Source organism: Mustela nivalis, assembly GCF_964662115.1.
Source record: "Mustela nivalis genome assembly, chromosome: 4".
NCBI lineage: Eukaryota > Metazoa > Chordata > Mammalia > Carnivora > Mustelidae > Mustela > Mustela nivalis.
Genome location: NC_139023.1, coordinates 66555355 through 66577600, shown reverse-complemented (window position 1 = coordinate 66577600; position 22246 = coordinate 66555355). Strand labels below are relative to the sequence as shown.

General features: G+C 55.2%; 1 protein-coding gene across 10 annotated transcripts in view; it reads right to left on the bottom strand.

Moving 5' to 3' along the window:
- ZFYVE28 (zinc finger FYVE-type containing 28) overlaps positions 1-22246 on the bottom strand; it is a 105589-nt gene that overhangs the window by 34545 nt on the left and 48798 nt on the right. For 8 of the 10 annotated variants that reach the window (XR_014310718.1, XR_014310719.1, XM_082727068.1 and 5 more), the window contains exons 2-6: positions 20474-20614; positions 11954-12091; positions 9961-10163; positions 8292-8381; positions 6470-6559 (exon numbers count right to left, since the gene is read on the bottom strand). Coding sequence is in view for 7 of the 10 variants with exons in the window: in XM_082727068.1 (XP_082583194.1) it covers positions 6470-6559; positions 8292-8381; positions 9961-10163; positions 11954-12091; positions 20474-20614 (662 nt within the window). In the remaining 3 variants the exon portion in view is untranslated. Of the gene's footprint in view, positions 1-6221; positions 6356-6469; positions 6560-8291; positions 8382-9960; positions 10164-11953; positions 12092-20473; positions 20615-22246 lie in introns of all 10 variants that reach the window. The other 2 variants (XR_014310720.1, XM_082727070.1) reach the window with 2 other exon arrangements.

Below are 22246 nucleotides of genomic sequence, written 5' to 3'. Positions count from 1 at the left end.
TAGTGTGTGTGTGTGTGTGTGTGTGTGTGTGTGTGCGCGCGCGCACAGGGAAGGGGGAGAGCTTGGGTGGTTGGTTGGTTGGGTTTATTTATTTATTTTGGAGAGAAAGAGATTTTGAGGAACTGGTTCCCATGACTGTGGATGGCGGCCACGTCCAAACTCTGCAGAGTAGGAGGGCAGGCTAGAAACCTAGAGCCTCGGAAGAGTTGATGCTGCAGCTTAAGTCTGAAGACAGTCTGGAGGTAGAATTCCCTTTCACTTGGGGAACTCTGTTTTCCCTTAAGGTTTTCAACTGATGGGGCGAGGCCCACCCACATTATGAAAGGTAAGCTACCTTACTCAAGATCAAAATTTAAATGTTAATCTCATTTTAAAAATAGCTTAGAGCAATATCCAAACTAGTGTTTGACCAAATATCTGGGTACTATGGCCTAGACAAGTGGACACATAAAATTAATCATTACAGGGCCCAACTCTGCTCTTCTGGTATACAGCCATCCAGTTGTTCCATCATCATTTGTTGAAGAGACTAACTTCCTCATTGAATGGCCGTGGCCCCCTTGTCAAAAACCAGTTGGCTATTGATATTTGGCTTATTTCTGTTGTCTTGATTTTTTTTCCGTTCGTCTATTCTTATGACAGTACCACACTTTGGATTATCATAACTTTGTAGTAAATTCTGAAATCGAGACATACGAGTCCTCCAACTTTGTTTTTCTTTTTCGACATTGTTTGGGCTATTCAAAGCTTCCATATGAATTTGAGGATCTTTTCCATTTCTGCAAAAAAAGAAAGGCCAAGGTAGTTTTTATAGGAAATGTATTGAATCTATATATAACTTTGGGAAGTATCACCATCTTAACTAGAGCAAGCCTTCCAATCCATGAATATGGGCTATCTTTTCATTTAATTAGGTCTTTAGCTATTTTCAGGAATGTCCTATAATTTTCAGTGTACATGTTTTCCACCTCCTTGGTTAAATTTACTCCTCAGTACTTTTTTCTTTAGGATGTTATTGGAAATTTCTTCTTTAAAGTAATATTTAATTACATACGATGGACTATTCTTCAAGACTGAAGTTTCTACATGCCATGTAGATGAACCATGAAAACATGATGCTCAGTGAAATAACCGAGATACAAAAGGACAAATATTGTATAATGACTCAATTTATATGAGGTCCCTAGAGGAGTCAAACTCACAGAGAAAAAGTAGACTGGAGGGTACCGGGGGCCGGGGGAGGGAGTAGAGAATTAGCATTTAGTGGAAACAGCATTTCTGTTCGGGATGATGGGAAAGTTCTGGACATGGTGGTCAGGGTGTTTCAACAGTGTGAATGTGCTAACTGCTGCTGATGTATACTCAAAAAGGGTGAAAGTGGTAAATTTTGTGTTATGTCTATTTTACCACACTAAAAAAAATTAACATTTATTGCTTTGATTCTGTTTACAGAAGTTATAATTACCATGTCAAGAGGTCATGTTAAGTAGAGACACAGTGTTTGGTATAATTTTTCATAGCACGCTAGGGACGTTTTCCATGGCTTTTTGGGATTTTTCACCAATGTTACCTAAACACCTGGAGTATTGTTTTTTGTTTTGTTTTTTTACATATTTTATTTATTCATTTGAGAGAGAGAGAGAGCACAAGCAGGGGGAGAGGCAGATGGAGAGGGAAAAGCAGAGTCTCCATTGAGCAGGGAGCCCGATGCAGGACTTGATGACCTGAGCCGAAGGCAGACGCTTAACCGTTTGAGCCACCCAGGCATCCTGAAGTATTGTTTTTAAACAATCCCTTAATTCTGGATATCTAGCCCCTCAGATTTTCATGATTAAAAATAAACTTCAGTAAAAATCTTTAAATACAGATGGTGCCCTGTCAAGTCAATGCAACCAAATTCTGCAAAAGTTGTGCCGCTACCTGCCAAGTGCTCAGGCCTCTGAGAGAAAACAGGCCGTGAACACCCCTTAGGGTAGCGCTTCCAGGCACATGGGGAGATGTGAAAATAACACAAATCCTATTTATATGAAACATCACAAACAGGCAAACCTACAGACACAGAAACAGATCTGGGGTCTCCTGGTGCTAGGCAGGCGGGATTGTAGGGGATGGAGGTGACAGCTAAGGAGGGAGGGGTATCCTTTTGGGGGGACGAAAATGTTCTGAAATTAATGGTGATAGCTGTGCACGCCTGTAAATTTACTGAAAACCATTACATTTTACACTTTAAGTTACACACTCGAGTACACACACGACCTTGCTAGAGGTGAGCACCTGTGGGAGAAGGGCTGCAGGCCAGGAAGGTTGTGTGGCGATTGGAAGACTGGGAAGGGACTGGGCAGAGGGCTGTCTCTGGTGGTGAAGCACGTGGGCAAGGAAACAATGGGAGGCCAGAGACCCCCATGGGGCAGCAACTTCTGGAAAATTCTGGTAGTAGGACTGCAGGATAGATGTGGGTGGCAGGGAGTGTGAAAATGAGAGAGAGGAAGTAGAGTGACCAGTGAGGATGTGATGCTAAGTCGGGGGCCTGGCCCAGGGGCACAGGTGAAGTGGGGGGGGGCAGGGTTTCAGGGCTGGCACCCGAGTGGGCGTGGACAAGACCAAACCCCTGTCCAGCCCCATGGACACCCAGCACCTGGCCTGGCCAGCCTCTTCCTGAGCCTCCTCTAAGCCTCCAGGCCCCCCCCCCTTCTTAGCCCTCCCCCAATCCCCGCCAATCTCCCAGAGCTCCTCTTACCGCCTCTACCTCAGGGGGGCCTCCCCAGGGCCACAAAGCTCAGTGGTCATCAGGCACAAGCAGGGCTGGGTTGGGCCCCATCCGGCCGCTCCACACCTGTCTCCTCACCTGTGATGGGCCCACAGATGCCATGCCACCTCGAGGGGGAGTTTTTCCTGGGAGAGCTCAGAGCAGGGTGGGTGGGAAGGGGCTGGAGCTCCTAGAGGCAGGAGGGGGGCTGGTGCAGTAGGGAGGCCTCACGCCCAGATCCCCCTCTGCTCTCACTGCTCCCTGAGAGTCACCTGGAGCTCCAGGAACCCACAGCACACATGTGACCCTTGAAGGCTGCTGTTTCCAGAGTGTTGGCTTCCCTGCCGCATGTGACCCATGACCCACCCCCCCTTCCTCCAGCCAGAGGTGCTGCCTCCACCCCTTTGCAGCCGCCTGACCAGCTCCCACCCCAACTTCCAGGGTTCTGCTCCAGGACTGGGGACCCGCCCCTCATGCTCACAGCTCTTGTCCTCTCTAGAGGGGCTCTGCTCCGGGTCCTATTCTACCCCAGCATCCAGAAAAACCCACAGCAACTTCTTATCTCTCCTACCTGTACACTTGCTCCAGAGGTGTCCTGGCATCCCTGGGGATAAGCACAGGGCAGGTACACAGCAGGGGCTCAACATAGGCTCACTGGGCAGATGCAGGACCCAGCAAGTCCTGGAGTGACCCTGAAGGGGGAGGCTCTGGGGACAGCTGCTTACTGCTCTACCCCTCCTTCCATAGGATGGAGAACTTCAGTTATAGTTTCGTATACCTTAAAGCCCTAGACGCAGAGCCTGGCTCTGAGGGAGGGCCCGTGAGGGTCAGAGGTGGCCCTGGGGCCATCGTGCGGCCTCCCTCCAGGCACAGCCAAGCCAAGAACCTCTGTTCCCTCAACTCTGGGCTTTGGGTCCCTGCCTCTGCTCCTACTTCCCAGCGGGCCTCCCTGCACCTGCTCTCCCTTCACTCCAACTCCAAAACTAGCCTACCTTCACTGTGACTCAGAGCCTTTCCACCTGTCCTGGGGGATTCCAAGAGGCCCCCACACACTGTTGCCAGGAGAGGGGCACAAGGACAAAGGCCCAGCCGTGGGACCCTCACTTTCCTTCCCAGGACCAGGGGACAGAGAAGGAGCAGAAGTCAGATATCCACTGGGCAGCTGCAGTCGGCACACAGGGCGCAGTGACGCTGGTCAGGGAAAAGTGATCTTGGGGGGCTACTCAGTGAGAAGGCCTGAGAGAACGGTCCCATGACCACCAGGTCTGGGCCAGGGCTGATGGCTTGGCCAGTGAAGTCTGACCGCCCTCACTCAGCAGGCTTGTGTGAGAACCTGGAGCCCAAGTGCTCAGGCTGTCTAATGCCTCGCCTTTATTGTAAATGGGTTGTATTTTTAAAGTGCCTGGGAGAGTCTGAGCATTTCCATGAAGCTGAGGATAGGTTCCGTCTACGACAGCACAAGGCCTTCGTGTCCCCACGATCCCAGATGCTGCCTAGCCCCGTGGAGCTGGGTAGCCTCCAAGAGGCCACACAGCTCAACAGGGCAGGCTGGCCAGCATGCGCCCACACCAGCACCCCTGTGCACAGTCAGGTGGCCAGCCTGGGAACCCCTCCAGCATGGTGGGAACCGCCCCCCAACCCCCAGCCAGCATGATGAAATCCCAGACGCAGGCTCAGAGCTGGGGGCACTGGATCCTGAGCTTCAAGGCACTTGCCAAAGCATTTTAGAAAAGAACCATAGGGGGTGCCTGGCTGGCTCAGTGGGTTAAACTTCTGCCTTCAGCTCAGGTCATGATCTCAGGGTCCTGGGATCGAGCCCCACATCGGGCTCTCTGCTCAGCATGGGAGCCTGCTTCCTCCTCTCTCTCTGCCTACTTGTGATCTCTCTCTGTCAAATAAATAAATAAAATCTTAAAAAAAAAAGAAAAAAGAAAAAAGGAAACACCTCCAGGCCAGGGTCTCCATGCTACCAGAAAAGGGGCTGTGAACTGCATGACGCAGAGGGAGGGGACAAAGGCCACTCTCATGGGAGGGGCTCACCAACCTGGGGCCCAGGCCCACAGAAGCAAGGCCCTAGCTCGAAGCAGCTTTGTCTTGGGCATGAGTTTGGCCGCAGAGAGCCACTGCCAAGAAAGCAAATAACGATATAACAAAATTACCTGGCCCACCAAGGGGCCACTTCAGGCCAGACCACCGGAGCTGGTCCCAGGGGACATCTGTCCTCTGCACCGCTCAGCTTCAGGTGAAGGCAGAATCTCAGACTCTAATGATTAAAGCAACTGTAAAGTGTGTGTGTTCTGGGGCGCTGGGATGCACTCCTGCTTTCCCTGACAGGCAAACTTGGGGAGAAGATTGTTTCAGGAAAGGAGACATAAAAGGAAGGGGTGAAGGCTAGGGGTCCTGGTAGTGAGACTGCCATGGAAGGCAGCTCCAAGGACACAGTCAGGTCAAGGAGAGATGCTCAGGCTTCCCTGAGCCTCAACCCCTCTTTCCAGCTCTCCCTCCCCCAAGCCTCTGTACCTGGTGTCTCCCCTGAGACACTGTACCTGGCATGTCTTGGCCATTTGACCTCCAGCGTCCCTGTTGGCCCCATATGCCTTCTACACGCAGTGCAACTTGCTTGAGGGAAGCCCCTCTGGCCCAGAAGCTGACCTCATCCTGCTGCACCATCCTGCCCCCCACCACTCCCACCACTGCATCCCCATTTCCCTAGGAGGGGGGCCGATGCCTGGACCAGTCCTGGCCTCTGCTTCCACCCCACACTCTCCCAGACTGCTTCGCCAATGACTGCATCTGCAATCAGCATCTGTCCCTAGGACTCTGTTCCCCTCTCTGCCCAGCTCCATACCTGCACACCAGCTGCCCATGGGGCCCCTCCAGGGTGGCCAGACCTACAGGCCTCTCCACTGGGCTCCCCCTGTGACCACCTGCCCCACGCCCCCTCACCTGGCAAGAGGCAAGGGTGGTCCCTGCCGTGGAGTCAGGGTCTGGGCGAGAAGCCCCAGGCCGAGCCCAGAACACCCAGGCTCTGACCTTGACCCGACCTTGGCCTCAAGAAGCTCAAAGTACTCTGCCACTGACCACACACATCCTGTCTTGGGGAACATAAGGCCTGACCCCATGTGCTGGCCAACATGTCTAAACCTACAAGACCCCAGAGGCCTGTGCCTGAGTTCCAGCTCATGCTCTGTACCCAGTAGGGAAGGCTCTGCCTCAGCGCGCATTTCCCCCTCCCTACTGCCAGAGCAGCTGCACCCCACCTGCTCTTCACCTGCTCAGGCTCATTTCATGCCCCCCCACCTCCCTCCAGCCTGTGAATGACTCATGTAAGCCCATCACGTCCCCCCATGGGAGCCAGGGGCTTCCTCCCACAGCCTGGGCTGGGCACTCTGCTCCTGCATGCCCCCCACGTGGCTCTTTGTGGTGTGGGGGCGCTCCTGCCTTGGGCTGTGAGTTAGGTGACTGTCCATCTCACCTGTGCCGTTGGGTGTTGGGTGTCCGGCCATCTCGTACTATTTAGGGTGGGGGGGGTCCCTCCCTCACCCTCAGAACACCTGGTGAGGGCCGACAGCAGGCCTGCTTGGTGCCGCGCGGGCGGCTAGCAGCCACCTGTTGGGGGTGTAAGGGCCAGCCATCAACACCCAGAAGGGGCCCAGCACTGTCTCACTCCACAGTCCTGCTAGGCTTCCGCCCAATGGCTATCCCGGGCGGGAGAACACTCACCACACGATGGCCAACCTGGGGATGGTGAACATGAGGGCCGGTTCGTAGTCGTCAATCATGTCTTGGGTCAGGTACCCGAAGTCCAGGGCCCTGGCCGAGGGACAGAGAGCAAGAAGGGTGAGGCCTGCCCTCCCAACACCCACCATGGCCCACTCCACCCACACCTGCATCTGTGCTCAGCTGATGGCCAGGAAGGTGACAGGGGCCATGCTCTGCTCCAGAAGGCCCGAGCAAAGGTGGCTGGTGCTTCCCCTTCCCTGAATTTCCACCTGCCCAATCCCACTTCTGGGACGGAAGGTGCAGGGAGGGGCAAGGTGTGCTTGCTGAGGGGCCCACGGGGCAGCGATGGTGTCCAGCAAACAAAACACAGAAGCTCATCCTGCCATGGGCTTGCTTAGCCAGAAAATTGAAGCAACTCAAGTGACAAGAATAAACGTGGAACAAAAACACCGCCCCACACAATTTAACACTTTCCTGAGGAACGAACAGCGCTCTGCTGGATTTAGTCTCATGCTCCAGGCAAATGCAAGTGACTCTCTACACTCAGTGAGCTGGCACTGCTCAAGTCACGTCACAATGGTTCCAAGGACAAGGTCTTTCCTACCATCTTATTTTTTAGCAATTTGAAATGTATTTCAATACATAAACAGCGAATAACATGACTGTAATTACGAAGTGATATGAGGCAATTTCAAGACTTCTCTAATACCACAGCGCTAGTCAGACAAGCAAAACATTCTAGGCTATATCTTAGTCCCAAAGTCCACTAAAAAATCTGACTTCAATTACTGTCCAAGGCATGGCAAGAATACTGATGTTTCAATCAGCAAAACCTTGTTCAGGAGACCTCCAACCCAGCAAGGGCTCCATCCTGGCCTGTGGAGGTAAGGAAATGAGAAGGTGGGGAGAAGAAGATGAGGGCAAAGGGGTGATGAGGATGGTGTGGAGGTAAGGAAGGCGAGGAGGTATAGGTATGGAGTTGTGGCATGAAGGTGAGGAAGGAGTGGAAGTGAGGAAGGCATGAAAGTGAGGAGGTGTGGAGGTATAGAAGCCAGAAAGGTATGGAGGTGAGAGGGTGGGGAGATGTGGAGGTGAGGAGGTGTGGAGGTATAGAGATCAGGAAGGCATGGAGGTGTGAAGGTGAGGAGGTAAGGAAGGTAGAGATGAGGAAGTTGTAGAGGTGAGGACATGAGGAAGGTGTGGAGGTGAGGAGGTCAGGAAGGCAGGGAGGTGTGGAGGTGAGGTGAGGAAGTTGTGGAGGTGAGGAAGGTGTGGAGGAGGTGTGGAGGTGAAGAGGTCAGGAAAGAACAAAAGTGTGGAGGTGAGGCATGGAGGTGAGGAGGTATAGAGGTGAGGAGTTGATGAGGTGTAGAGGTGAGGAGGTGTGGAGGCAAGATGAGGAGGTATGGAGGTGAGGAGCTGAGGAATTGAGGAGGTGAGGAGTTGAGAAGATGTGGAGGTTAGGAAGGGATGGAGGTGTGGAGGTGAGGCGGTGAGGAAGTGAGGAGTTAAGGAGGAGTGAAGGTTAGGAAGGGATGGAGGTGTGGAGGGTACAGAGGTGTAGAGGTGAGGAAGGCAAGGAGGTGAGGCGTCCAGCTCTCTGTGCTGCCTTGTGAGGCTGCTCCAGGGCTCTACCAGGGAAGTCCCTGGCAGGAGAGCCCTCTGGGCCCAGAGGAAGGGATGGTGCAGCTGAGAAAGGAAGCTGTAGGTGTGCTTGCCAGGGGAAGGCGGACTTGGAAGGGGAAGGTGGCTAGAGGTATCCCTGTCCCTGCAGCTGCCCCAGGGAGGAGCAGGACCCTGTGGCAGTCAGGGGTGGCCTCACCTCTCCACGGTCTCACAGAACAGCACGATGACCTCCTGCTGCACGTAGTACTCCCTGGGGGACTTCACAGGCACCATGGCTGAGACGTAGCTGCAGACACAGCCAGGGAGGTGAGCACTGCCCCACCACCCAAGTGTCCCCCCAAAAAGAACGGCATCTCAGATGAAAGCCAAACATGCCTCAGACATGAGCAGCTTCCGGCATGAGGCCTGACGATTTGTGTCTGAAATCAAGCCTCCTCCAGGGTGAGGCCTAGTCCAGCACCTCCTGCGCCCCCTGCCCTGCCCCGCCTGGTTCCCCTCAACCCTGGCCTTGTCCCACCTGAAACCATGGCCCTCCCCCTCCTGGGCTCTGCGTGCCCTGGGCCTGGCACTGCCTGCTTTGTGATGTCCCTGACTGGGTGCCGACCTTCGTGAGTGTGAGTGAGTGGATGGATGCACGCGCAGGTGGGTGAAGACTGCAGGGTGGGGGTGGTCACACCGGGTGGGGCACAGGGGCCTCCTGGGCAAGAGACACCGTGTCCCACCCCTCCCCAGGTTAGGACACGTTTCTTTGATCCTAACTTCCCAGCCCCGATTTTCTCCTGTTAATAAAAGTTTCTTTGGGACCTGGGGAAGCCAGAAAAGGATACAGAAGGAAAACCAGAGTCTGTGCTCCCGCCTCCTGGAGGGCACTGTCTTTCACTTGCCGGCTTATGCGATGGACAATTTGTGCTAACTGGGACCTCCATGGATGGGGATTTGGGGTCCCACTTTTTCACACCTAACCACGATCGTCTCCGCATCTGTGGGAGCTGGTGGCGTGCCTGCCCCCCAGTGCTGGGTGTGAGGAGTCCCCCAGACCCTGCTTGTGTCCTACAGGGAAGGAGCAGATGAGTGCAGCCTGGAGGGGGTTGGGGGTGAAGGGAGGCAATGGATGGAGAAGAGGGAGGGCTCTGCCTTGGCTCCCCAGGCTAGGGACAGCAGCAGGCGGGAGGACATGGGTGGGGCACCGGGTGGGTGGTGATGGAGGGTGTCGTGCAATCCAAACCTGGGAGGTGACCTTGCCCTCACCCCAGGGAGCTGAAGTCCCCACGTCCAGGAGCCACGGCCACCCCTCCCTTGCTCCACTGTGTCCGGGGTCTGAGCACATGGAGGTGAGGGGAGGTGATGCTCGCGGTGTTTGTGCGGGGGCAGATGAACAGATGGGGTGAAGGGGGCAGCTTGCGAACACCAAGCCCCGCACGGTGAGCCTAGGCACAGACGGGAGGCGAGGCAGGAGGCAGAGGTGAGAGCCAGAGGCAGGAGGTCAGAGGCAGGAAGCAGGCGGGAAGCGAAGCGGGAGGTGAGGCAGGAGGCGAGGTGGGAAGGGAGCAGCAGAGCATCGGGCGGCGGCACGGGTGGAGGCTGGCATATCCACTCCTGGTGACTGTTACGGGCAGGCGCCTCCCGGCTCTTTCGTGCTGGGGTGCATCAGGGAGAGGCAGAGGGGGTGGGCTGGACCCCTGGAAAGGTCACCCAGCCTGACCCCCACACCCCTGCCTCATGGGTCCAGGGCTCACTATACGGACCGCCGGCCCTGAACCCGCCCTGGCTACCCACTCCGCACATCCATCCCATGGGAAACATCGTGACTGGTGCGTTGGGGCTGATGTCCCCCCAGACACAGGAGGCAAAGGCCTCAGAGTCACCTCAGCTCGAACTCAGCAAACAGGACATCGAAGTGTCTCAGCGCCTCCCGCATCTTCTCCGTGTAGGTGTGGAGGTCGCGCAGCGCCTGGTCTCGGAGGGCGCCCCGCACGTCCTCCAGGCTGCGGGTCAGCTCCTTGGCCAGTGGGCGCATGGCCATGCTCTCCAGCTCACGGTTCATGATGATGGAGCCAGCGGCCAGGCACTGTGGGTGACAACGCGGGTCCGGAGAGGCCCGGGGGGAGAGGCGTCAGCTCCAGTTCCAGGGGGGCCCCTGGAGTCCCACTGGCGGGGGTCCCCCCTCTGAACTGCAGAGAGCGGATGCTCTAACGGCCAGCCCTGAGGACGGTGGGACAGGGAGGCAGGGCAGCAGGCACAGGCTGGGGTGCGTTGTCATTCCCAAGACCCCTCCCTGAGGCTCCTCTCCTGGAAATACCCTCACCTCACACCCTGGGACAAGCGTCTCGAGATGCTGCACCTGCTTGCTCCTGGTCTCTACCAAACCCAGACCCCAACAAGTCCATGCTGATAAGTACGCCCCCTGTAAGGGGCTGCACACGGACCCAGGAGAGGAAGTCCAACCAGGACTCTGGGGTATGGGGTTTCATGCTCAGGGCCCAGTCTTGCGACGCCTGTCCCCTCCCACCCAGCCCACAGCTGGGTGACCAGGGACGCCCCAACACCACGTTCGGGGCAGCACTTCAGGCACGAGGCCCTCGGGGCCAACCATGCTCCCCGAGACCACTGACCTTCCTAGCAATTAAAAACACCTCACTTCCACAAATGCTGACTGACCTTCCGCTGACTGAGACTCATCAGTGTGGGACTCCTAGCTGCTAGGCAATACAGAGGGTCCCTCTGTGCCCACAGACCCACCCACGCCTATACTGGGCGGGGGGGGGGGCAGACCACAGGCCAAGTGGGCTGTGTGCATCACCCTGGAGTGTTCTACATGTCAGGGACACGGGTGCTTATCAGACCCACGTCCTGGCTGAGGGGTGGCCATGTGATCCCCATGTGGGGCTATGGTGATGTGGGGCCCCCTGCCCGCCTCAGGCCTGCACCAGTCAACAGCGAACCTTGTCAGCAGTGACCCAGAGATGAGCCGGGGCAAGAAGCACTTTCCTGGAGGCAGGGCTCAGCATTACTGATTTCCTACCCCTCTGGAGGTGCATGTGGAGCTGGCTGGCCCCGGGGCCAGCCCGCACTGGGGAGACAGCACCCTGAGTATCCCTGGGCATGGGGCCTGCCTTATATCCAGGCCACATAGCTGTCCCTGTCTCTGGGGCCCACTCTGAGACCAGGCAGTGGGACAGCTTGGGACCTGCCACACCAATCAGAGCATGGGCAAGGATGCCCTCCCACCCAGGGGGTCAGAGCAGTGGGGCAGTGGGCAGGGGGCCCAAGGCCAGGCAGTCCCGGAGGAAGATGCCGTATCCCAGGGACTCACCGGCATCAGGCTGCAAACCTCAGCATGGCCCAGGGAGGGGTGGCAAGGTGGGGGCACAGGCAATGACTGGGGCAAGATGGGTCCTGTCCCACAGGGCAGCCACCCTCCTCTTAGGCTGCAGTCCCCACAATGGGAGACAAGAAAGGAGGTGTGAGGAGCGCGTGAGGGGTGGCTCCAGCCAGGCCTTGAGTGCAGCTACCAACCCCCTGGGCAAGGATGTCCCCCAACAGTGGGCTAGGGAGGTTCTGCTCCCGACACTAGAACCCCTGTGGGCCCTCACATCTGGGGGCCCAAGAACCTCCCAGAAATTGTTCACGAAGCTTCATGTCTGTGTTCATATGTGTAGATCTGGGGAGCAGTCTCAGGGCTTTCCCAGACCCTCAAAGTAGTCCTCCTAGGCTCGGAACGCATTGTCAGTAATCCCCAGCAGTGGGTTCTGACCCCTTGCAGGGGTGACCCCAGGTCCCTAACCACTGCAGGTGCACACACAGGGGAGCTGCACAGCGCCCCAAACTGCTACCCTAGACCCAGGCGCTGCCCACTACCTCAGCACCAAACCACAGCTGGCCTGCCAGGTTGTCGTGCCGGATTTCCTCAGGGAACTTGACACAGAAATCCCGCGGGGCCCGGTCCTGGGGAATGCACACGTCCATGATCTGGTTAATGATGTTTAACACGTTGTCCTGAAACAGAATCGGAGAGACTGTGCTGAGACACGCTGCTGCTGGTGGCTGTCAGGCTGCTTGGAAAATACGAGACACAGATGGGGCACAATGCTGTTCTTGAAGCTTACGAGGCTGATACAGTAATACACCCCAGCTCACTCTGAGATGGCTACACAATGTTCATATGCTCCAGGAGCATCGAGAATAAACATCCAGGTCCCCCTGCCTGCCTGGTCCCGCTGCTCACACTCACAGAGCCCACACGTGCTGCCGACCCATAGTCAGGCTCCCTGCAGCCCAGGCCATGAGGACTATCCCTGGACAGCTCTCTGAACACCAGCATGTGACCCTCTTACAACAGAGTGCGAGGAGCAGCGTGGCTCGGTGGGTGGGCATACCGCCGGCTCACTGTCCTGCTTCTGTTGACATCAGGCACCCTGTCATCCTGGGCATGGTCACAGCACAGACACTACTGTCAGGGAACAATACCAGCGGCAAAACTGGCCTTCTCAGACCTGCCACATAATGCTCCAGACCCGTCCTGTGTGAGGACAAGGGCCTCGCCCAGCACGGAGACCACAGGAGCCTCTGCAGTCAGGCCAGGCAAAGCCGGCACCCTCTCTGGACCTCGGTTTACTCCTGCGTAGATGGAGCAGGCCAGCACAAACGGCCCGACTCCATCTAGGCTGCAATACCTCGACTCCTCTGGAGCCAGCAGATCAGTGAGCCAGCAAGGAAGAGCCAGCGGTGGAGACTCTCAATCCTCCCCTCACAGCCGTGTGACCAGGGACAGGCTGCCTAACTTCTCTGGTCCTCCAGGCAGCCCAGAAAAGGACACCATGATTCCCAGTCCCCAGGCTGTCAGGAGGGCATGAGCTACAATCTGTAACACCCAGCAGCAGCCGTTTCCCAGTCTGCCAGCCACGGTTGGCATCTCTAAATCTCCACTGCCAGAAGCAGTGCCAGCGTCATGGTCGCAGCTGCGCTGTGTGATGTTGGCGTGGTCAGTGACTTCCTTAGGATCCACGCGTTTCCAAGAGTCAAGAGTGCGCTTACAGTTATGGGTTCAGGTTACAGCCCAGCAAATGGCTTTCCAGAAAGATGGCTCTAGCTGATGCTCTTGCCCTTAGAGATTTTATATCTCAACACCCCTCCTTTCCGCCCTCTGAGGCTCGACTTTCATTTCTGTTAGGAAGCAGATACAAACAGTCCCCACACGTGGGAAGCATGACATTGCTAATGTAAAACGTCAGCACCCTGAGCTCTGACAACACAAAAAATCAGAATAAAATTCGACCAGCATCAAGCGGTAGTACCATGAGTTCTTTTTAAAACGCTTTCTGGGCAGAAAGGCCCCTTTCTTGTGATTCAACAAACTAATGAACAGTCAGCACCCTCAAAAGCTGGGAGCGCCCAGTCAATATCAGCTCCTAGAAAGAGCCAGGGCTCTGACCTCCCACGTGATGCTTGCATCTACTGTACATCCTGCTGGTCCATGAGGACACCACCACCCAAGGGCAAGGGCAAGGCTCCTTTTTTCTGTCGGGTCCCCAGTGCCCAGCAAACATCTGCGGGGACCTCTGATTCCAGCCAATGCAGAGCAATAGGAACCAAATCGATGACCACAGTCATGGGGAAAATAAGACAGTGGTTCTTAAGACACTGGCCATCACACAGCCAAGTGGCCCCAAGAGAAGAGAAATAGGCAAGGCGAGAGCTGTGACCAGGTGGCTCATGGCCCAGAGCAACCCTTCAGGTCCCAGTCTGGAGAGAGGGTACCCCAGCGGGGCCCAGCAAATGCCCTCACTGAAGAGAAGAACTGAGTGTCTGGGGGATCAGGATAGTTAGAGTCGAGAGGAGAGAGAGCTGTCCAGAGGAAACCCTGCAGACTCGAGAGCAGGGGACAGACACAGGCCGGCAAGACCAGGAAGGGGGTACAGGTGCCATACATGAGCCGTGGCCAGAGCTCAGAGCACTGTTCACAGGGTGCTGGGCAGAACACCCAAAGTGTGTTGCCTCCATGGGGAGGGTGGTTAACCCCAGACTGAACTCAGCTCTGACCCCACCTAACATCTTAAAAAACAGGATCCAAGAGGACCAGACCATTTATAAATAACCAAACTGCATTACAAAACTAAGGTCAAACAGACTTATAGGAATACAAAAAATATTCAGCTCCCAGAAGGACCAGACTCACAATATTAGGCATTCAATTAAAAATAAAATACCAGGCTTGCAAAAAATTAAGAAAATATGACACATGATAAAAAGAAAAATCAAGCCTAGCTGAGGCAGGTGGCACAGTGGCCATTGGAGGACATGGAGATGGCCCTTACATGTGACTCCCATGCATTCCAAAAGTTAGCTGAGACCGTGAAGACATAAAAAGGACACAAGCTGATTTTGAGATGAAAATTACAATATCTGAGCTGAAAAAAAACACATCAGACAATATTCAACCCAGATCAGACATTTCAGAAGAAAATAACAATAAACTAAACACGAAGTAACTGAAACTCTCCAATGAGCCCAAGAAAGAAATGAGACTTCAGGATATCAGACATATCATGCAAGACCCAAGAGAAGGAGCAAGATGGGAAAAAGATTTGAAGGAATTATGGCCAGTTTTTGTACAATTTAATGACAACTATAAACACAAGGTCCAAGAAGATCAATGAACCCAAAGGGCAAGAAACACGAAGAAAATTATACCAAATCGCAGCATGATGAAATGGAGAGAAACCAATAAAAAAAAGGCCTTACAAGTAGTAAGACAAAAAGACACTACCCACGCAGAACAAAGATAAGGGTGACCCCGGCTTTCGCACTAGAAGAGTATGCGTCAGACGGCAGCAAAGTTCTGTCTTTCCAGCCCTGAGTAGCCATGAATCCGAGGATCCCCACTCCGCCCAATAGCGCATGTCTGGGAAAAGCCTGTGACAGCTAGTACCATGCCGAGTGGGGAAAACTGCATTCTTTCCCCAGTATTGACCTACAGACTCAGTGTACTCCTGCTCAGCGGGCTTTTTTATAGACCTCTGCTAGCAGTTTCTAAATTCCATACAGAAAGGCAAAGAACTTAGAACAGCCACGACACCTTTGAAATAGAAACACTGGAGATCTGACACCACGGGATTCTAAGACACAGTATAGAGCTGCCGTGATTGAGACAGCATGGTACTGGCCTGAAGACAGATTGAGGGGACAGAACAGAGAGCCCGAATATAGACCCCCCACTCATGTGGAGACCTGATTTTCCCAAAGGTGCAATAAACACTTTTCAGTGGAGAAAGGATATAGTCTTCTCAACACATGATACTAGAACAAGAGAAAATTCATTTGTAAAAAAACCACAAAAACATGTGTCCAATCATCACACTAATACTGACAGTAAGTCACCATGCATCACAGACCTCAATGTAAAGCCTGAAAGTATAGCACTTCTAAAGGAAAACACAGGGGACAATCTGATGACCTTGGGTTCTTGATCTGATGACCAAGATTCTTGGACAGGACACCAAAAGCATGACCTACAAAGGGAAAAAAGGGTAAACTGGACTTCAACAAAATCTAAAACTTATGTCCTTCAAAAAACTAGGCAGAGAATGAAAAGACAAGCCACAGACTGGGAGAAAATAATGTAAATCATAAACAGATGATGGTTGGTGTCCATAAGAAAGAACTCTCAAAAGTCAATATGGAAACAATTCAAAGAATTCAAGAGCTGGGACACCAGGGTGGCTCAGTGGATTAAGGCCTCTGCCTTCGGCCCAGGTCATGATCTCAGGGGTCCTGGGATCAAGCCCCACATCGGGCTCCGTGCTCAGCAAGGAGCCTGGTTCCCCCTCTCTCTCTGACTGCCTCTCTGCCTACTTGTGATCAGTCTCTCTCTCTCTCTCTCTCTGCCAAATAAATAAAATCTTAAAAAAAAAAAAAAAGCTGCAAGGAGCTCTCCCTGCCTTGGCAAGAGGTCATCAGCCCCCTGGGGTCCCCTGGCCTCAGTCCCTCCTGGGCACAGATCTTGGGACCCCAAATGCAGACTTGTAGTCACACCAGCCCCCAGATGTAGCACACACCAGACAGGAGGCTGGAGTGTGCAGTCAGGACACACCAGGGATGCCTCTCTCCCCAAGAACCCCCTTCTGTCACAGTGGGCACGGGCCCCTTCCAACACAGGGAACTTCGAGGGTGTCCCTTACCAAGTGCAGCTCCGCTCACATCACAGACCTGCAGCAAGGCACCTCCATGACCACACTTGTAGCTACACTTGGGCACAAGATCCGCACATTTTGTCATATATAACATTCTTCACTGAAACATCTGCAATTATACTCGCTTGATGGCAAAAGTTACGGTATGCCTTAGGAAAAACGGGTCTATGATGATGCCGGAATCCCATCCAGGGCAAATTCAGCCCATCTGCGCCACGATATCCAAATCTCACTGCATTCATGTCCGGGGCTGCCATCACAGCACCACACCTGGCAGTTCCAAGTGTATTCCTCACAGGTCTGGAGGCCGGGAGTCCGAGACCCTGGTGCGGGGTGCCAGGTTCAGTGGCACTTATACAGGTGGGCGGTTGCAAGATGAGATGCAGGTGTGGGTGGGTGGGGTTCTGAAACCCAAGTGTAGGTAGGTTGGTTCCGAGCAGCAGGTGGAGGTGGGTGGGTTGAGAGACCCAGGTGCAAGGAGGCGGGTTCCCTCTGAGGCCGCCCTCCTGGGCTTGTAGATGGTCTTCTCCCCCGTCCTCACATGATTGTTCCTCTGCATTCTATGACCTAATCTCCTCTTCTTACAATGACACTGGTCAGATGGGATCAGGATCCATGCTATTGACCTCATTTTACCTTAATTATGTCTTTAAAGATTGGTTAGGACCTGAATGTATGAATTTGGGGAGGACACAATTCAGCCCATCACAACAATCCAGGATTCATATCATCCTACTGAGCTGCAATCTCTTTTTTTTTTTTTTAAGATTTTATTTACTTATTTGACAGACAGAGATCACAAGTAGGCAGAGAGGCAGACAGAGAGAGTGGGGGAAAGCAGGCTCCCTGACGAGCAGAAAGCCTGATGCAGGGCTCGATCCCAGGACCCTGGGACCATGACCTGAGCCGAAGGCAGAGGCTCTAACCCACTGAGCCACCCAGGCACCCCTGAGCTGCAATTTCTAATCCTTTATGGTTTCTAAAGCCAGAAAGAACACAGACATGCAAATGTCATCAGAAATCCGCGCGCATACTCACTATGCCCCAGTCCACAATCTTCACAAAGTAAAAGGTTATTTAGGTGAAAATGAAGGACTCTGACTCCTAAGATTAGAGCCTGCGAGGTGGGACCACTGTGTGGGTCCCCAGTCTTCTCCACCTCACCGACTCCCAGCCCCTCGCTGCCTTGCCCCCCCTTGCTCTGCATGTCACCCGCAGAGAGCTGGTTCCTGCTGCTTCTTATGAACCCAGCCCACGTGCTTCTCACAGCATCACTCTTGTGAGAAGAGAAAAGGAGGCTCCTGTTCTTTGAGCATCTATTCTGTACTTGGCACTTGCCTGGACACTCTACCTAAAAGACCCATTATGGGGCAGAAAGGTTTGACATACCACACCCCAAGGACTTGGGGTGCATGAGGCCCCCAAGACTCACTGGTGAGAGGAATCAGACTTCCCATCAGGGATTAAGAGGTGAGGCCATCACCCAGAGGACCATTGTGGAGACCCGCCCCCATGCCCTGTGGAAGACAAAGCTCTCTGTGGAAGACGAAGCTCCCTAGAAGGACTAGGCTCCCCGAGTACAGGCACACCCTCAAGCCAGGAGCGCTGCCTCGGACAGAACAGAATGGGAGCCAGCCAGAGACCTGCATGTGACCTGGAAGACTGAGCCACCAAGCAAGCTCCACACAGACGTCCCAGGCCCAGCCAAGGGCTGTACTTGGGCTGATGGGGCCCCCAGAGATGAGATGCCCCCAGACACTCAGACTAGAAGACTCAGGGATCTGTCACCAAGGCCAGAGTCATAGCCAACAGTGGGACAAGGAGAGGTTCACTGGTAGTGCTGAGCCACCAGCCCAGAAGCTCAGAAAGTCGCGGCCTCCCAGTGCTTGGCAGTGGCGGCCACATGCTGCCCGGGACAGACTCACAGGTGCCCAGCACATCAGGGGCCTAGGGCCCCTAAATCTGGCCTCAGTAACCCGCATGGGATGGCAGTGCCTCTGACCTTTCGGAGCTCCGCATCTTAACTGCAGGTCCCCAGACTCTGCGCGAAACGGCACACGGGCCTGTGTACGAGCAGCACCCCAGAGGCTTGCCCCCTCCACGCCCACCTCACTTCTGGGGCACTGATCACCCTCTGCACAGAGGCAGACGGTCTTCAAGTGACTGCTATTGAATGAATGAATGAATGAATGAACACGCAATCACAGAAACAACCCAGCATTACCATGGGAATAGAACATGGAGCAGGCGTCAGAAGCAGAAAAGACAAAAATGTGTTGTTTTAAGACAAACGTTAGAAATGAAGACACTTTCCAACTGAGATGCCTGAGCTTTGTAGAAATTCACTAGCCAGGAGCCCTTACACAGGCCATAGCCTGAAAGGGGCCAATAAAACAAATACTGTAAGTTGTGTTTATAAAGTTATAGCAGGTACAGGACGGCATCCCTGCTGACTCTACTCTCCATGGCCCGGGACGCGTGGCCACCATTTCTGAGTGTGCTGTCCTGTGTTGGGGGCTCTACTGCAGGCCCATGCTGTCCTCTGAGAGGACCGTGCAGCGCCGGCCCTGGGCAGGGATCTGGGCTCCTGGCCTGTGGGGGCCTTCCCAGCTACCCACTCTGTCCACACCCACACTGCAGTCGGCCCCTACACCCCTTCCTCCTAGGGGTCTGCAGTTGAGGCTGAGCCAGGGAGAGGGGCCTGTGGGACCAGACTGGGTAAGAGCCCTGCTTCACGTCTCTCATGAGCTTCCCCGGGAGACAGGACCCCACATGTGTTGTCACACGGCGCTGCTGGGAACAGAGCGTGTCCCACCTGACTGCCCGGGAGAGGATGCTGGCAGCTGGCGCCTGTTTCCTCTGAACTTTGTCTCCCAAAGCCCCCCACCCTGTACCTGTTCCCTTCGCTTATTTTGCCTGGTCTGTGTTCATCAGGATAAACCCCCGGCCGTGAGCACGACTACCTGCTATGTCCCCTGTGTCCTCCTAGGGAGTCAGCAGACCTGGACTGGTCCCGGGACCCTGACACAGGAGTGTTAAGAGAGCAGTGAGAAATTAAAGACACCTGTGCAAGATCCTTCTAGCTTTTTGGATTTGTTTCTCGACTCCCTTAGAGTTGCCTTGTCCACGCCTAATTCCAGAGCAGTTTTCCTCTCTGGTTTGTGTTCAGTTGAGGATCCGTGAAGCACCCAGTTTGCATAACCTGCAATTACATCAGCCTGTGAACTGGCCAGTCCACTGCAGGGGACACAGAGCTGTGGTGGGGCAGGCGGGGCGCGGGCAGGGGCATGGGGTGGGAGGCTGGGAAGGCAAGGGTGCAGGCGGGGGAAGGCAGGGGTGGGGGGCACAGGCAGGGGCAGGCAGATGGGGGCATAGACAGGGGTGGAGGCATAGGCAGGGGCGCAGGTAGGGATGCTGGAAGGAGGTCTTCCAACTGCAAGGTCGGTGTGTTACAAGCACAAGGAATGAGATCCTCTGGTGGGAAAGGGAGATGGCCTGGCAAGTCCAGAGACCCTTCTGGCCCCTTCAGTGCCCCAGAAGTGGGGAGGGCCTCCTGGTCATCCTAAGGCCAGCTAGGACCTGCTCTTCCCACCAAAATCTGACTCCCACAGCTTAAAACCCGCAGTGGGGTGCTGGCTTCTGCGGCCTCCCTCCCCATGGCATCCCGAGCTCCTTGTGATCTGGAAAGCACAACCCCAGTTCCTCTCCCAGGCCAGAGAGAATCCAGCCACACTTATGGGTAGAATACACCAAGACATTCCGGAACTTTGTGAAAGGCATTGACTGTCCCTTGACAAAACCACATCACGCCTTAGGCTCTCACACGGGTCATAGGCTCAACCGGGAAGACATTACTAGCATCATTTCCAGGGCTGCAACCGTGCAACCCCCCGAGACCCCAAACCCCATCTCTACATGGGACCCCCACAGCCCAGCCCGGTCCTGTGCTAGCAGCACCTCAGCCGAGACCCTGCTGGCTCTCGCTCATCCCGCCTTCCCAATATCTGCCTGCGAGGTGCCCTGTGCCAGCTGTGCTCATCGCCTGGCTCTCCACACAGCTCAGGTGTAGCTGGACCCAGGGTTGCCTGGCACCATCCCCAGGCCACCCTGATGTGTGCTCACTGCACGTGAGCTGATGACAAAGCCTCAGTCCCCCTGCAACAAGCCCTGTGGGCCCAGGCGCACTCACCTGGCAGGAGCGGAACTGGCTGACAAGCAGTGTGCACCGCTGGGGGTCCTTCCGCCCATCCAGACTGTCCAGCTCAGCGGCCACCTGGTTCAGCTCCTCATCCGCATAGTAGAACTGGGCAAGCAGCTGCGGGTCCGACCTCTGTGGGGGACAGCGGCATGGGCGTCAATGGGAGCCTCAACCCTCACAAGGAGCCCCACACCCGGCCTGAACCACCCCAACTTCTCAGCAGGCCACCCTGGCGGCGGGGCCCAGGGGACGGCCCCTCTGTAGGGAAGCCCAATATCCCAGCAGAATCTCCCAATGCTGGGAAGACTCAGATGCGGGGCTTAGGGACAGCAGGGCCCAAGCGCGGTCCAGGTGGCAGGGGCATAATGGGATCAGTTCTGAATAAGCAGTTTGTATCCCTGAAAGGACACTACAGACATCCCCGGGAGGATGAAAACTGCTTATTGTTGGCCCAGACCAACACAGTACAACTGCCTCTAATGAAAACCCATCAATGGTTGCTTACCTGTTCTACCCTCTAGAATCTTCTAGGACCTCAGCCCGATTCCCATAACACCAGAAAATGCCAGTGCTCTGTGGCAGGAAGCCCCTTCCTCAGGGGCTCGCCTCCCACCCCACTTCGAGCAAAACCCTGGTTCCCTGCTCCCCTGACTGGACTGTCCTGACTCTGCTCCCTGGTGTGCTCCCGCCCCACCCGCCACTTCCCTCATACACCAGCCCACTCCCTCCTACCTGCCTTCTCCCTTCACACCCACATACTCCTCACACACCAGCCCACTTCCCCCACACTCCAGCCCACTCCCTTCACATACCGTCTCTTCCCCTCACACACCCACCTGCTCCCCTCACACCAGTCCACTTCCTCACCTGCGCCTTCTCTCTCATGCCTGCCCACTCCCCTCACACACCAGAACACTCCCCTCACACCCACTTGCTCCCCTCACACACCTGCCTGCTCCCTTCACATACCACCTGTTCCCCTCACATACCCACCAGCTCCCCTCACACCAGCCCACTCTCCTCACATGCACCCTCTCCCTCACACCTGCCCACTCCCCTCATACATACCAGCCCCCTCCCTCCACATACCCACCGGCTCCCCTCACACAGCCGCCCACTCCCCTCATGCCCCACTATTCCCATCACACACTGGCTTGCTCCCCTCACATACCAGCCCACTCCCCTCACACCAGCCTGCTCCCTCACACAGAAGCCTGTTCCCTCACCCATCCACCCCCTCCCTCACACAGCAGCCCCCTCCCTCCACATACCTGCCTGGTCCCCTCACACAACAGCCCGCTCACTCCATACACCAGCCTGCTCCCCTCCACACACCAGCCCATTCCCCTCACATCAGCCTCCCCCCCTCACACCTAACTGCTCATTCACACCTGCTGAACCCTTCACACACTAGCCTGCTCCCTTACACCCACCTGCGCCCCTCACACACCAGCCCTCTCTCCTCATATCTGCCCACTCCCTTCACACACCTGCCTGCTCCCCCCCACACTTGCTCACTCCCCTCACACACCAGCCTACTCCCTCCTATCTGCCTGCTCCCCTCAACACTAGCCCCATCTCCTCACATGTGCCCTCTCCTTCACACCTGCCCACTCCCCTCACACACCAGCCTGCTCCCTTATACCTGCCTGCTCCCCTCACACCTACCTGCTCCCCTCACACACCAGCCCACTCTCCTCACATGCACCCTCTCCTTTACACCAGCCCACTCCCTCCACACACCGGCCATTCCCCTCACACCCA